Genomic DNA, 14,115 nt, shown 5'->3' on the forward strand with positions numbered 1-14,115 from the left:
TAAATTAAATGGAAACATTTGATAATCTAGTTGTTAAATCACAAAATGTAAAATCTTGTTGCATTACTGGGGTAAGATGACCCCCCTACCTGGAGTAAGAAGTCCACTGTCATCTGATGAGGTTGCAAACTACATAAAGCACATCTGACATCATTTTTAAATTAATTTTTTTATGTGTCATTAATGTGAAATACTCCATCAAATATTGTGCAAATGTAGGCATTGTGGCAATATTATTATAATAGGGCAGGCAGACAAAAAAATCACAATAAAATAGATGCGTGTGAATTATGCAATATAATTATAAAAATTTTATATAGGCTTATGTTTTATTTGGGCTTGTTAGGAATAGACTGAATTTATATTGAATTATTCCATTCAGTTGGCCTGAAATTCACATGGAAAATCAGAATTAATAAGACCATAACTATTCTATAAATGTGTTGAGAAAAGTTTTGAGATCTGATCAAGATGTGTATGTGGGAAAACAGAATATAATAAAACATATCAAACTTTTTTTTTCTTCCCAGATTGATGAAACTGAATATATCACATTTGTTTATGCTTTTAGAGTATGACCATTAACTTGTATTCTTGTCTGATGTGTTATTAAAGAAGGACTGAGATGACACTGGTTTACTCTTATGAACCTCAATTTATGCAACAGTAGCCATAAATTTATGTTTATGGCTACTTTAGCAGCCATAAACTCCAGAAGAGAGTTTAAATACATTTTTGTTATATGAAAGATCACATTTTTTGTTGCAGTGTAATTACAATGACTGTGCACTTACAGTGTAGTGTTGTTTATTACACTTTTGTTCTTGCATAAATTAATTGTACATATGGTATGGTAACCATCGTTTGCATTAAAAATGTTTGCTACAGATATTGTTACTACACTGCATTTTGGAAATCTGGTGTTATCCAGCACTGTGAATGAAAGAAAGAAACATTATTAAATGTAGAGACGATCTGTATTTCCAGCAAATTTTGTAACATTTGCTTCAAGTTTCTCATTTAATACTTTGTAGCACATGGCCTTTTTAATGGAATATACAACTTCTTTATTGTGATCGAACTGTAATGCTATTGCTGGCATGTCCATTCCAAACTTAAATATAAATTGTTGATGTTGGATAGATATACCCAACCTCCAAACCATGTGGATTCAGTCTAATCTGATGTAATAGCTACACTGTAAAAAATGACCGTGAATTTAACGGTAAAAGACTGTAAAAATGCTACAGTAAAAACCTGTTAAATGGTTAATGGTAAATTCCCCTACTATATACGGTGAAAAACTGTACTGGACATTACATGTGTTGGACATTAATTTTACGGTAGTATACCGTTCTTGGAAGTGAAAAAGACCGTATAATTTACAGTGAATAACCGTAAATTGACATTCCCAGAATTCCCTGCGTTACATTTCAAATTTGATGTTTTTTTGTTGAAATAACTATGTTTCTTCTTAGTCACCTAATGTTGTTAAATGAATGTTTATTGCATGATTTCAGTTTCATGTGTGTTACCATGATGGTGTTTAGCGTTTGTGTGAATGACACTGTGCACCTTCAATATATGTCATTAATTATAAGCTACTTGTGATGGCCTTTAGTTCCTCATGTGACTTTCTCATCACCTCCTGCATTTGGTGATTATCAGTGTATTACAAAGGTGCAAAACAGATTTCAGTACTTCAATAGGTTGGTATATTATCATTATATCAGTTAATGAAAATACGGTATTTAACTGTAAATTTAAGTTAAAACCGTAAAACCTAAAACGTTGCTACCGTGTTTTTTACGGTAAAATTCCGGCAACCACAGCTGCCGGTTTTTTACCGTAAATTTTACGGAATTTTTTTTACAGTGTAATCATATAATAATGTTACAATAAGGTTCATTAGTTAACTACTTTAGTTAACATGAACAATACTTCTACAGCATTTATTAATCTTAGTTCATGTTAATTTCAACATTTACTAATGCATTATTAAAATCAAAAGTTGTGCTTGTTAACATTAGTTAATGCACTGTGAATTAACAAGGAACGACTGTCCTATTTTCATTAACTAACATTAACAAAGATTAATAAATATCGTAATAAATGTATTGTTCATTGTTTCCTCGTATTAGTTAACTAACATGAACTAATGGAACCTTATTGTAAAGTGTTACCATAAAATCTAAAGACAGGAAAGAACATGAAAAGGGGAGCTTCTTACATGGTTAAAAGGAGGTCCCATACATAGTTTTTTTATGTTTTATTTTATTACTGTAACAGTGCCTGTAGTAGCTGTGTTATTGTGGCTTAATAGTCGATTTGGGAACTAATAACGTAGTATTAATTGTTACACTGAAATATTCGTGAATCTCGAGCTTTTAAGACCCAGAAGGGGTCCGTCGCTCCATCTTATTGATTACGTATTTGAAGCCGTATCTTCAAACCGGCGGTCGGTCGATGTCCCTTAATTGACAAGTGCATTCGGTCTTTCAGCGCTGCTCCACGGGGTGGTGTCGAGACAAGTCAACACCTGCAGCCATTTTACGCTCCGATGTCAAATATTCCGGTGATGCCGTGAATCAGATCCATCTCTGAGCAGCCCGTCTGCACCCTTGAATCCAGCAGGTCAAAAATGGTTAAAAGAAAGAGCTTAGATGACAGTGACCAGGAAAACTGCCGGGGGATCCCGTTTCCGATCCAAACCTTCCTATGGAGACAGACCAGGTCAGTGATTTAGTCGCGGCATAACAGGTGTTTTCTGCGAGTGGTTAGTCTTTCCTCTCGTATATGGCTCCCGCAGAGCGGTTCTCATTCGTGTGCATCTCTCATACCGGTCTCTGAATGGAGTTCTGTTGCGCTGCTGTCTCGTGCGTCATCTTTTCACACACTGCCGCACCTTGTGTGTCTTACAATGAAACCCTGAACAAAATTTGCGGAATATTTTCTTTCGAATATTTCACCTTCATAGAGCAATCGTGCTGTCAGTGCCTTAACCAGAGCTCGTCATAATTCAATTTCATAAAACCATGTTGTGACACACAGTGTCCTTGCCGCCTCGATTATGTCTGTTATTTTATGCAGTTTTGTGATATGTAACTAAATGAAAAATGTATGTATTACAGCGCGTTTTTGCGGCCGAAGTTAGGGAAGCAGTATGAAGCCTCCTGTGTGGTGAGTGTATTAATAATCATAAGTGAACACCTTCACCTGTGAATAATCTTTCCTTTATCACAGAAAACTGTAAGCCTAAATCCGAGGTTCATGTACACTTATATTTGATTAAATGATATAATATTAATACACCAACCTATTGAAAAAAAAATTGTGCACTCACATACAAAACCCATAACACACATGACATTAAAATAATTCAATAAACATTCATTTAACAACATAAGATGTGACATAAAACCTTAATGTGCATAACCGATAAGAAAGAACTAAGAAGAAACGATTATTTCAATGAAGTGTTACAAAGGGAATTCTGGGAATTTCAATTTACATTTTTTTCCACTGTAAATGATAAGATGACTACTTTTTCATAAAAAAAAAAACTGTAAATTGAACATTACATTACCTTTGAAATGTTCTGTTAGATTTATTACAGTTTTTCACCATATATAATAGAGCCATTAATCAATTAACAGGTTTCTACTTGAGCACTTTTACTTCACTGTTAAAATAAAAAAAAATGTACAGTGTGTATCCTCTTAACTTTTTATTTTGTGAATATTTTGTTCTATTGACAGCCACAGAGTTTTTTCCAGTAAGAAATAAAAAACAATTTGCATACAATTCTGTACATAATAAAAAATACATAATAGTAACAGTAATTATTTATCATCATTATTATTATGATTATTGTGCCATATGACTGACAGTCGTGCTATTATATCATGTTTCCTTTCTTGTGTACAAATAACACTGTAACAAGAGGAAGAAATCATTTGATAAGTGTTCTTGAGGATATGTCTTTTATCCTGCCTAGTCATTTGAGCGGGTGCTGGTGGAGAACAAACTCCACGGGCTCTCTCCAGCCCTCACTGAAGCCATCCAGAGCATCTCTCGCTGGGAGCTGGTCCAGGCTGCTCTGCCTCATGTTCTCCACTGCACTGCCATCCTTCTCTCGAACCGCAACAAACTGGGTAGGAACCCTTATTAAACTGCAAATGCTAGATTGTAATTTGTGCACCATGTGTTTGGGTAAATACATTTAGAGGTTAATTTTATTGCTTAGCATGTCCACAATCTCTTCACCAGGACACCAGGATAAACTCGGGGTAGCTGAAACGAAACTCCTTCACACTCTACATTGGATGCTTCTGGAGGCGGCCCAGGAGTGCCATCAGGAGCCTGGCTTGGGACAGGGCTGGTCTGGGGGTAGCAGTGGTAGCAGTAGTGCCTACCTTCAGCCCATGGGGAACCAGGGTCTCACAGACCGCAATGGCAGCACAACTGAAGAGAATGAATATGCCCGTGCCAAACTCTACCATAAGAACATGGCCACTGTGGAGCTCTTTGTGTTTCTCTTTGCCCCACTCATTAACCGGATCAAGGTTGGAACTTTTACTGTTGGTACTATTATTATTTTTTCTCTGAAGGGCTCAACAATACAGATTTCCTGCTACCCCAAGGCCAGTGCGAGAGAGCTCACGGAAGTTGCTGCATTACCACTGAAAATTTTACATCATTGTATTCATTTTAATGCCTTAGTTCTCCACGATCTGTTCTACGTTGTTGTTGTAAATTCTTCTGATTTTTCACAAGATAATCTTATCTAGCTGACAAACATAGATGAGGTTATAGCAGAAGCGTGTTAATGAATTTATGGAGTTTCATTACAGCTGTATAATTTCCAGCTTGTTGTACATTTTATTTTTATATAAATTAAAATAAAACATTCAAATTATTATTGTTGTATTATAATAATTATATTATTATTTTATTATAATTATTTCATAATTTAAACATTTTAGTGAAGAAAAAATGAAACCTAACAATTACTGAAAAATCTAAATATTTCTAGCAAATGTTTTTGTGATGGGGCCGATGAAAATTTTAGTAAAATCTTGACATTCTTATTGTTGAGCCCTACTTTATCAGTTCAAAATTGTTATGGCTGTGCATGTGCTTTTTTATTTTGCAATTAATAATTGATTAATTTGCTTAAACTGCAAAAATAAAGAATTTTTTATTGATGATTTTGCATTTGGCAGGAGTCTGACCTCACCTTTCGACTAGCTGGTGGACTTGTTATTTGGCAGCCAATGTGGGAGCACCGTCATCCTGATGTTCCTGCTTTTTCTGCCCTTGTCAAACCCATGCGTAACATTATTACAGGTCAGATTTCTGTAAATTCACCTATTATTTACGGTTCCTCTATCGCCTCTGTTCTGAACAACAACAAAAAAACCCAATATACAATTCCATCTTTGCTCATTGTTCTTTATGTGTGTAAATCGTTCATGTTTTTCACATCTGCTGTCTCTCTGTTATATTCTACAAAGCAAAGAGGAATTCTCTAGTGAATAACCAGTGTAGTCCTCATGATACCAGCAACCCATGCCCTTCAGTGAGTATTCAGAATGTGATTTGCAGCTGCACAGCCCCTTCTGGCTCATTTAGTCCTGGCGTATATAAATTAATTTGCTCTCGTAGTGCATTAACATCATTGTTCAGCTGGGGTCATGTGATTTCCTCTTCTATCTCGGCTTTCAGGTGGTTTGTGAATCAGTCCGGCCAGACTCCTCCTCCCCCTCAGCGACAGGTCAGAGCTGTCGCCGTGGCAACTCTGTAGAGAAAGGAGGGTCCTCACAGCAGGCCTTTGAGAAAGGATTTTCACAACCAAAGAAGTGAGTGTTTGTACATACAGGTGGTGCAAAAATATCATATTAAGACTTGGTTGTTTCACTCTGACATAAATTGTACAATTTTATAAGAAGGTTCCATTGTTAATTTATTAGTTAATGCAGTAGCTATCATGAAATAATAATGAAAAATACTTTTACAGCAATTATTTTTTTTAGTTAATATTAATTTCTATATATGCAAATACATTTTTAACATATATTTCTATAAATGAACATTAGTAGTGAACATGAATTAATAAATGCTGTAAAAATTGTTGTTCATTGTTACAACAATATTATAACATATGAACTAATGTTAACAAATTGAACCTTATTGTAAAGTGTTGGCAAAAATGTATCTATTACAATCTTTTACAGCTAGAATGACTCATCCAGTGTTGGCTAGAGAAATAGTGTCCAGTTCCCGTCAGACTCCCATCTGTCACAGTGTTAGTCTGTGCATGTGTTCGCAGTGCAGTTGCCAAGCAACGATTCTGAGCAAACTCAGTCTGAACATCCATTCTTTCTGACCATCATTTTTTTGTAACAAATATCTCTCTCTCTCTTTTTCTTTCACTGAAAGTTTCTCAGTCCCTGTTGGCATCTCTGTATCACAGCGAGCAAGATATGCCACCTATTTTGATGTTGCAGTGCTGCGTTGCTTGATGCAGCCTCACTGGACAGAAGAAGGTGTGCACTGGGCCCTCACATACTACCTGCAACGACTGCGTCAGATACTGCAGGAGAAGCCTGAACGGCCCCCTGAGCCCCTGATACCCCCCTTACCGCGACCCCGCAGTAGTTCCATGGTGGCTGCCACCCCTTCTTTGGTTAATACTCACAAAACACAGGTAGCAATCCTATGTCAGTTAAATGATGTGAGACACTGTGTTTTTACATAGCAGCTTCAGATGGTAATGGGCAGTGGCATATCTGTATTAGGTTCTGGCAGGGCCAGGTTTTGAAATATATTCCATGATCATAAATTCATTGAAAATTATGATACAGTTTTACCATAAAATAAACTCGTTGTACATTACATACACATGACAACAGCAATATACTGTGTATTAAGTGGAAGCCATGTAACTGTCATCAAGGATGCATAGATATTAAAAGTCCAGTAGATATTTATATAAATAAGCAGATTATTATTTTATGTTATTGTTGTATATCGGTATATAACCGGTATTTAAATTCCAAACAATCTGGATAATTTGACTTAAAAATATAAACATCCATTTCAGTGCTACAGTAAAAGTAAGAAAGTATTCTAAAACTTCCTAACACTGCATTTTGGATTGTATTTTTAAAGATTAAGTGTAACATGATGGTAAAGGTAATCTTAATGTAAAAATAAAGGGAAATTTACATCCACAATTTAATATCTAACGTCAGACGATATGTGTCCAATATAAACCCATACTGATAAAAAATAATAAATAAGTTAAAAATTGAAAAAGTACAGATATGGTACTTATTGTCACGCTATGGTGACTGTAATAAAGCACACAACGATGGAGATAACTAACAAACAGTCTTTATAAATCCACAAAGAACACTCAGGAAATGATAGGAGAAATGCACTGATGAGAACGAACAAAGAAACTGAAGAAACAGGGCTTATATAACAGGAACGTGATCAAGTTAAAACAGAGCAGGTGTGGGAACTTATGGGTAACTATGGAAACGAAAAAGGATAAGGAACACAGGCAAACAGGAACAGAAACACAGTGCAAATTAAATCAAAACAGAAAATAACCCTGACACGAATGATATCGAGTTATTCAGTTACAATATTTTGTTGATGAATTGTGTTGTGTGAGATAATAAGGCCAGTTGATGTGAACGGTTTAAATGCATTTTTGCTTGATACAAAATTACTAGATATTTTGTATGTGCCCCTATGTTGGACTTGGCATTTGACTGATTTCGCCTCTCCAGAAATAATGATCCAAAGATGGCACCACTAATGAGTAATAGAGATGACTGAGCAATCTCGCAGATAAAGTTCGTTATACAAGATCAGAGTGCCGTCAGTGGTTACTTTTTTAATTAGTAGGCTTGAAACCTTAAGTTTAGATTAAATGACTGTATGGCCATAACACAGGATTAAGGATCAGGATGTGCCATTGCTACTTTAAAAGATGTGTAATGTTCACATGAAATAGTATTATTCAACATTTTAACCATCATAAGTCATAGTTTTTTTGTAACAATGCTGATACCCTGATTTTTTTTCTTTCCCATTTCTCTAAGGATATGACTCAAAAATGTAATGAGGAAAGCAGGTCTTTGAGCTCTGAGACCTTCTCCAAAGTGTCATTTACCAACCTCAGGAGACAAGCAGTCCCTGACCTCTCAACTGAGATGGGCATGAACATATTCAAAAAGGTATGCAGATTCTTTTTTATGCATAGTTTCAGACAGTAAACCAATATGATATATTTTAGTTTTTGCAAAACCTTGATATCACATGCAAGGTTACCTTTTCTTAATTTTCTTGACATTTAAAGTCTGCGTGAACCGGAAGTTGCTGCCGACTTTATTTCAGTGAAGTGACGTATTTCCAGCTGAAACGGAATATTAAGAAGAGGTCGTGGTTTTATTTTTGTGCTCCTCCTCTCATCTCTCACTTATAGCAAACTAATGGTTGGAGGGGTGTGTTTGCCCAAGCCGTCAAACTGACGTCATCAGAGAAGGAATGCAATTCCAGAGCGGAAGTAAATGTTCAGATTTTGATTAAAGATTACCAAGACAAACTGTTTTTTTCAGACAATTAACTTGCACGGATTAATTGTTCACATCAAGACCAGCAATGTGCGCTAGTAAAGTAAATAAAGTCCATTTTGATTTCATGCAGACTTTAACTTTCACTATGCCACTATGCACTTGTTTTATTCTATCTCTGTTTATTTATTTTTTATTTCAGTTTAAGAACCGTAGAGAAGATAGAGAGAGAAAAGGCTCTATCCCATTCCACTATACTGGGAAGAAACGCCAGCGTCGAATGGGCATACCTTTCCTGATGCATGAGGATCACCTGGATGTTTCACCCACACGCAGCACCTTCTCATTCGGAAGCTTCTCTGGACTGGGAGATGACCGTCGCACTCTGGACCGCGGTGGTTGGCCTTCCACTATCATGGGTATATAGGGCCCTATGGCATTTTTCCCATATTCTGTGCTTTTTATTTAAAAAATTTTGTTTTGTTTTAATGCTATAATTGTGAATCATAAATAAAACTTTAACAATTTAATGATGTTAATAATGTATTAAACTTTTTAACCAGTAATAGGGCCCTTTTCGCAAATTCTATTTTATTTTTCCCAGATTTTGTTTGAATTTTTCTGGATTCTGTGCTTTATGGTTTAATCCATCAGCCCTGCCCATACAAATTATGTATTCACAAATTGCTTGCGCTTGTATGAGATTAGTTTCAGATTATTGTCATATTGTGGCTGTGTTTTGTTGTGTTGAAGGGAAGTTGACACGCCGTGGAAGCTCAGATACTGCTGGAGATGTGGACAGTCTTGGAGCTAAACATTTTCACTCCCACCACAACTTGCCTGAACATTCCAACAGTCACAGTGACAATACCATCAAAGAGGGTGGTAAGCAAATTAGTAGCACTATTACACTGTTAATTCTAAATCTGTTACAGTTAATGTTTCATGAAATTAATAAAGATTAATAAAATACAATGGGTTTTCAAAATAAGGGTCACAATGGGGTGCTAGTGGGTTCGCTGAGCATTTTAGAAAAATAATGTAATTAAACATTTTCCAGATAATGTTTTGATGGTGATTTTGACTCATTGACTTCTTTCTTTCACAGTTCGTTCCCAGATCTCTACCATCACCATGGCTACATTTAACACAACCGTGGCTTCCTTTAATGTAGGCTACACAGATTTCTTCACAGAGCACATAAAGAAACTGTGTAACCCCATTCCCATTCCTGAGATGCCATGTGAGCCGCTGGCCTGCTCCAACCTTCCCCGAAGTCTGACAGACTCCTGCATCAACTACACATCGCTAGAGGACCGAGACACCATTGAGGGAACTAACAACTTCATTCTGAAGAATGGCATGCTGGACCTCATGGTAAGGGGTGCAGCAGCCTTGAGCAGAGGGGCATTAGAGCGACAGATTTGCTTATACACTATCAGTCAAAGGTTTGGATAATTACAATATTTTTTAAACAAATTATTAAACAGCCTTATGCTCAACAAGGCTGCATTTATTTGATCAAACATACAGTAAAAACAGTGATATTGTGAGATATTATTACAATTTGAAAATTACTGTTTTCTGTTTTAATATATTTTAAAATGTAATTTATTTCTGATTATTTCTGAATTTTCAGCAGCCATTATTCTGTTTCACATGATTCTTCAAAAATCATGATGTACAAATATTAATAATGTTCTTATTATTATCAGTGTTTTTTCTGCTGAATATTTTTGTGGAAACCATGTTTTTTTTCAGGCTTATTTGATCAATAGAAAGTTCAATTAACAGCATTTTTTGAAACAGATTTTTTTTGAAAATCTTTTGTAACATGATAAATGTATTTACTGTCACTTGACCAATTTAAGGCATCCTTGTTAAATAAAAGTTTTAAAAATCTTACTTACCTATGTATATATATATATATATATATATATATACTGTATATATATATATATATATATGTGTGTGTGTATTTATTCATTTATTTGAGTAATTTTAGAACTTCAATGTAAACGTATCTCAGTTAAATGCCAAGGCAACATTTCTAATTTAGATTTCCTTTTTTTTTTTTTACATCTAATATTTAGATTTTATTTAATTTCAGCTTTATTTCGGTTACCAAAAGTGAATTTAATAGTTTTAGTTAACAATAACACTGATGGACAGTAGGTCATTTTAAATCTTTTCAAAAGCGTAATCAGTTCATTTTTCAAAGAAGCCACTTATGAGTGGCAATAATTCTTCAAATAGTTTTTGAAACTGCAGCCTGAATCTAGTTGTGTGTGTGTATTTATTTTAATAATTGTAATTATTTCAATTATATTTCACAATATTACTGCTTTTGCTTTATTTTTTATCAAATAAATGCAGCCTTGGTGAGCATAAGAGACTTCTTTCAAATCATAAAAAAAATCGTAATTACAATATTTCAAACCTTTGACCGGTAGTGTCAAATTCTGTGTTCAGATAAGCCATTAACTTCTGAGGAAAATGTGACAATTATTTTAGATTTAGTGTACCCCATTAAACTTGAAATGATGTGAGCATATGGTTCGTATTATGAGGAGTGTTGCCGTTCCTGTTTACCGCTGTGCTTTTTTTCAAGGCTATTCTGCGGGCCCTGTATGCTGTACTCACCCATGACATTGGTTCTCGGATTTGCGACGTGGCTCTCAACATCATTGAATGCCTCCTGCAGCTGGGCGTGGTGCCCAGTGTGAATAAGAAAGCCTCCAAACCTGAGGATAAAGAGGCGGAGCATCCGAAGGAGGGAGCCAGTCAGAGTGTGGGTGGAGCTCAGGGGGAGGCTGCTGGAGGCACAGGAGCAGCACCTAATGGAGGTGGTGGAGGAGATGGAGGAGGAGGGGGTGGAGAGAGTCGTGGAGGAAGCAGAGATGATATAAAGAATAACAAGGACAACAAGGTAAGCCAGTTATTATATCTGTTGTAAATTAATATGTGAAAGTAATTATCACATGCAAGATTTCATGCATTTTTTAAATCATCAACAGGATGGAGACACTTCACTCAGCACTCACAGGTTGGCTCTCACCATGCTTATTAAGATCGTAAAATCACTCGGCTGTGCGTACGGCTGTGGGGAAGGTCATCGCGGGCTCTCTGGAGACCGTCTTCGGATGCAGGTCAGTATATTCATACAATTAAAATATAATTTTACTGTGCAGATTAACCTTTATTTTTTAAGAGGTTTAATCACTGATCACTGTCAGACAGCTTTATGTTAATTTGCTGTCAGACTATTAGTCATAGATTGTCAGATGATATGGATTTCATAATATATGCACTGTAGTATATGTCCCTAGTGAAAAAAAAAATATTATGCAATTGTACTTTTGGTATACTTAACTGGTATACATAAAGTCTGCTAAATTGGAACAATTAATTTTGTGCTTAATGCAATTTAATTGTGTGGAAGTAGTGTTGAGGTCCAACTAAAGATATACTTCACATTTTAGGCATTAAGAAATGTGCACTGTGCAATAAAGAAATAATTTTATATCAGAAAGTCTTAAGTGATATGTCAATAAATACGTTAATGGATTTGAAGTAGTATGAAATAAATGTATTTTAAATAAATCATGGCATAGGCTTTTTATAATATAGGGGTATATTTGCATGTAGCAATTATTTATCTCCAGCAAAGGTGAATGACCAGATGCTCTCCTATTTTTTAGGCGCAGAACTGTTTGACTACTCTGTACAAGCTGGATAAAGTGCAGTTCCGTCAGACTATGAAAGAATACGTTAATAAGGATTCGCTCAACAATATTGTGGATTTCCTGCACGCCCTACTTGGCTTCTGCATGGAGCCAATCACTGACAGTAAGAGGGCAGAGCTGCACTTATTAAGTGCATGTCTTTAACATGCCCAGGCATATTTTTATCCCTTTTCTGAAATCTCCAAAGATACAGCATGAGCCCCATTTTCATGCATCAGTAATAGAGATGGATTAGTCTTTTCCTAAAAGAGAGATAAACTTGATTTGTTACAATTTGATTATTGAACTGTGTATTGAACTTTTATTTAAAAGCCTGAATACAGTAAAAATATTCCTTTTACATTGAAATTTAAAACAATAGAACATTACCAGTTAAAAGTTTGGATTAATTAAGATTTTTTTTATGTTTTTGAAATAAGTCGCTTATGCTCACCAAGACTGCATTTTATAAAAATAAAAAAAATACAGCAAAAACAGTAATAAACATTACAATTTAAAATAACCGTTTTCTTAAAAAAAAAAATGTATTCCTGTGATGGCTAAGCTGAATTTATAATTTATTCCTGTGATGTTAAAACTGAATTTGAACATATTAGAATGATTTCTGAAGTATCACGTGACACTGATTACTGGAGTAATGGCTGCTAAAAATGCAGCTTTGCCATCACAGAAATAAGTTACATCTGAAAACAGAAATCAGTCATTTTAAATTGTAATAATATTTCACAATATTACTGTTTTCACTGTATTTTTGATCAAATAAATGCAGCCTGGTGAGCAAAAGAGACTTTCAAAAACATTTTTAAAAAATCATAATTATTCGAAACTTTTGACTGATAGTGTATCACAAACAGATTTTTATTGTAGGGTTCTGTAAAATTCATTAAATTTAAGCGAATTTGAAGTAATTATTAAACAGCTTGCTGAAATACTTGATTCCGATTGGTCAATAATAACCGCTACGATGTATATTTGACTGTTGTCCATGGCAAGATACCGTTGCTACTTTCATGTCTCTTGTATAACTCCGTCATCTGTTTTCATACCAACTTAGAATAGCTCATTGGTGCCGTTTTGTGACTCAAAACTGGAAAACTTGAGTATTATTTTATTAATATGGCGAGGATAAACCTTTGATAGATGACTAGAAGCAAGAAAATGAAACCATTGCTTGGAAGAACAACTAACCGGTAAGAGACAAAAAGAGCTGGATGAGAGAAAACTTAAAATAGATTAAGACATGTTACACTGTAGCTAATTATGTTAAATAACTAGTCCATAGAAGAAGTAACTTAAATTTAGCATTAATAATAAAATATAAATTATTGTTTTCCTGTTCTAAGCAATAATGAGCTGTTCTCTTTATAGTCTAATCTATAAGTAAGATAATACAATCCGATCAGTATTTCTTATCTATGTGTTTATTTATTTGGTAAATAAGCAGGATAATGTACTGTACAGTTAGCCAGTCATTATGGGAAACCAAACCCCTCCCGATTTAAACAGGTGGTGTGATCCCCTGTCTTGCTTAATATTTTACAAAAATGACCAGTTGACTGTACATTGTGCAATCAAGTCTAATTTCTTGTAGAAATGAATGGAGTGAGTAGCTTTTCCTATGAACACTGTGGCTTTTAAATCATATTTTCACATTGCCATTTATCAGAACATCTGGATATTTCTGTGTCATACCACATGTCTCAGATGCACAACAGAAATTATGCGTTATAACACAACCATGAACAATCAGAACAGATCATAGCACTTAATATAGCAGGCAG

The 14,115-nt window shown here is 35.0% G+C and overlaps 1 protein-coding gene across 1 annotated transcript in view; it reads left to right on the forward strand.

The window, feature by feature from the left end:
* The first annotated feature begins 2,421 nt into the window (after window positions 1-2,421).
* LOC107562223 (protein unc-80 homolog) overlaps window positions 2,422-14,115 on the forward strand; it is a 50,866-nt gene continuing 39,172 nt past the window's right edge. The window contains exons 1-15 of the mRNA XM_016246829.1: window positions 2,422-2,733; window positions 3,132-3,180; window positions 3,998-4,154; window positions 4,270-4,565; window positions 5,226-5,349; window positions 5,517-5,581; window positions 5,728-5,861; window positions 6,442-6,709; window positions 8,118-8,252; window positions 8,791-9,007; window positions 9,342-9,473; window positions 9,697-9,965; window positions 11,200-11,517; window positions 11,606-11,737; window positions 12,290-12,437. Of these exons, the coding sequence (XP_016102315.1) occupies window positions 2,642-2,733; window positions 3,132-3,180; window positions 3,998-4,154; window positions 4,270-4,565; window positions 5,226-5,349; window positions 5,517-5,581; window positions 5,728-5,861; window positions 6,442-6,709; window positions 8,118-8,252; window positions 8,791-9,007; window positions 9,342-9,473; window positions 9,697-9,965; window positions 11,200-11,517; window positions 11,606-11,737; window positions 12,290-12,437 (2,536 nt within the window). The 5' untranslated portion in view covers window positions 2,422-2,641. The remainder of the gene's footprint in view (window positions 2,734-3,131; window positions 3,181-3,997; window positions 4,155-4,269; window positions 4,566-5,225; window positions 5,350-5,516; window positions 5,582-5,727; window positions 5,862-6,441; window positions 6,710-8,117; window positions 8,253-8,790; window positions 9,008-9,341; window positions 9,474-9,696; window positions 9,966-11,199; window positions 11,518-11,605; window positions 11,738-12,289; window positions 12,438-14,115) is intronic.

Source organism: Sinocyclocheilus grahami, unplaced genomic scaffold (genome assembly GCF_001515645.1).
Source record: "Sinocyclocheilus grahami isolate Dianchi unplaced genomic scaffold, SAMN03320097.WGS_v1.1 scaffold813.1, whole genome shotgun sequence".
NCBI classification, from domain to species: domain Eukaryota; kingdom Metazoa; phylum Chordata; class Actinopteri; order Cypriniformes; family Cyprinidae; genus Sinocyclocheilus; species Sinocyclocheilus grahami.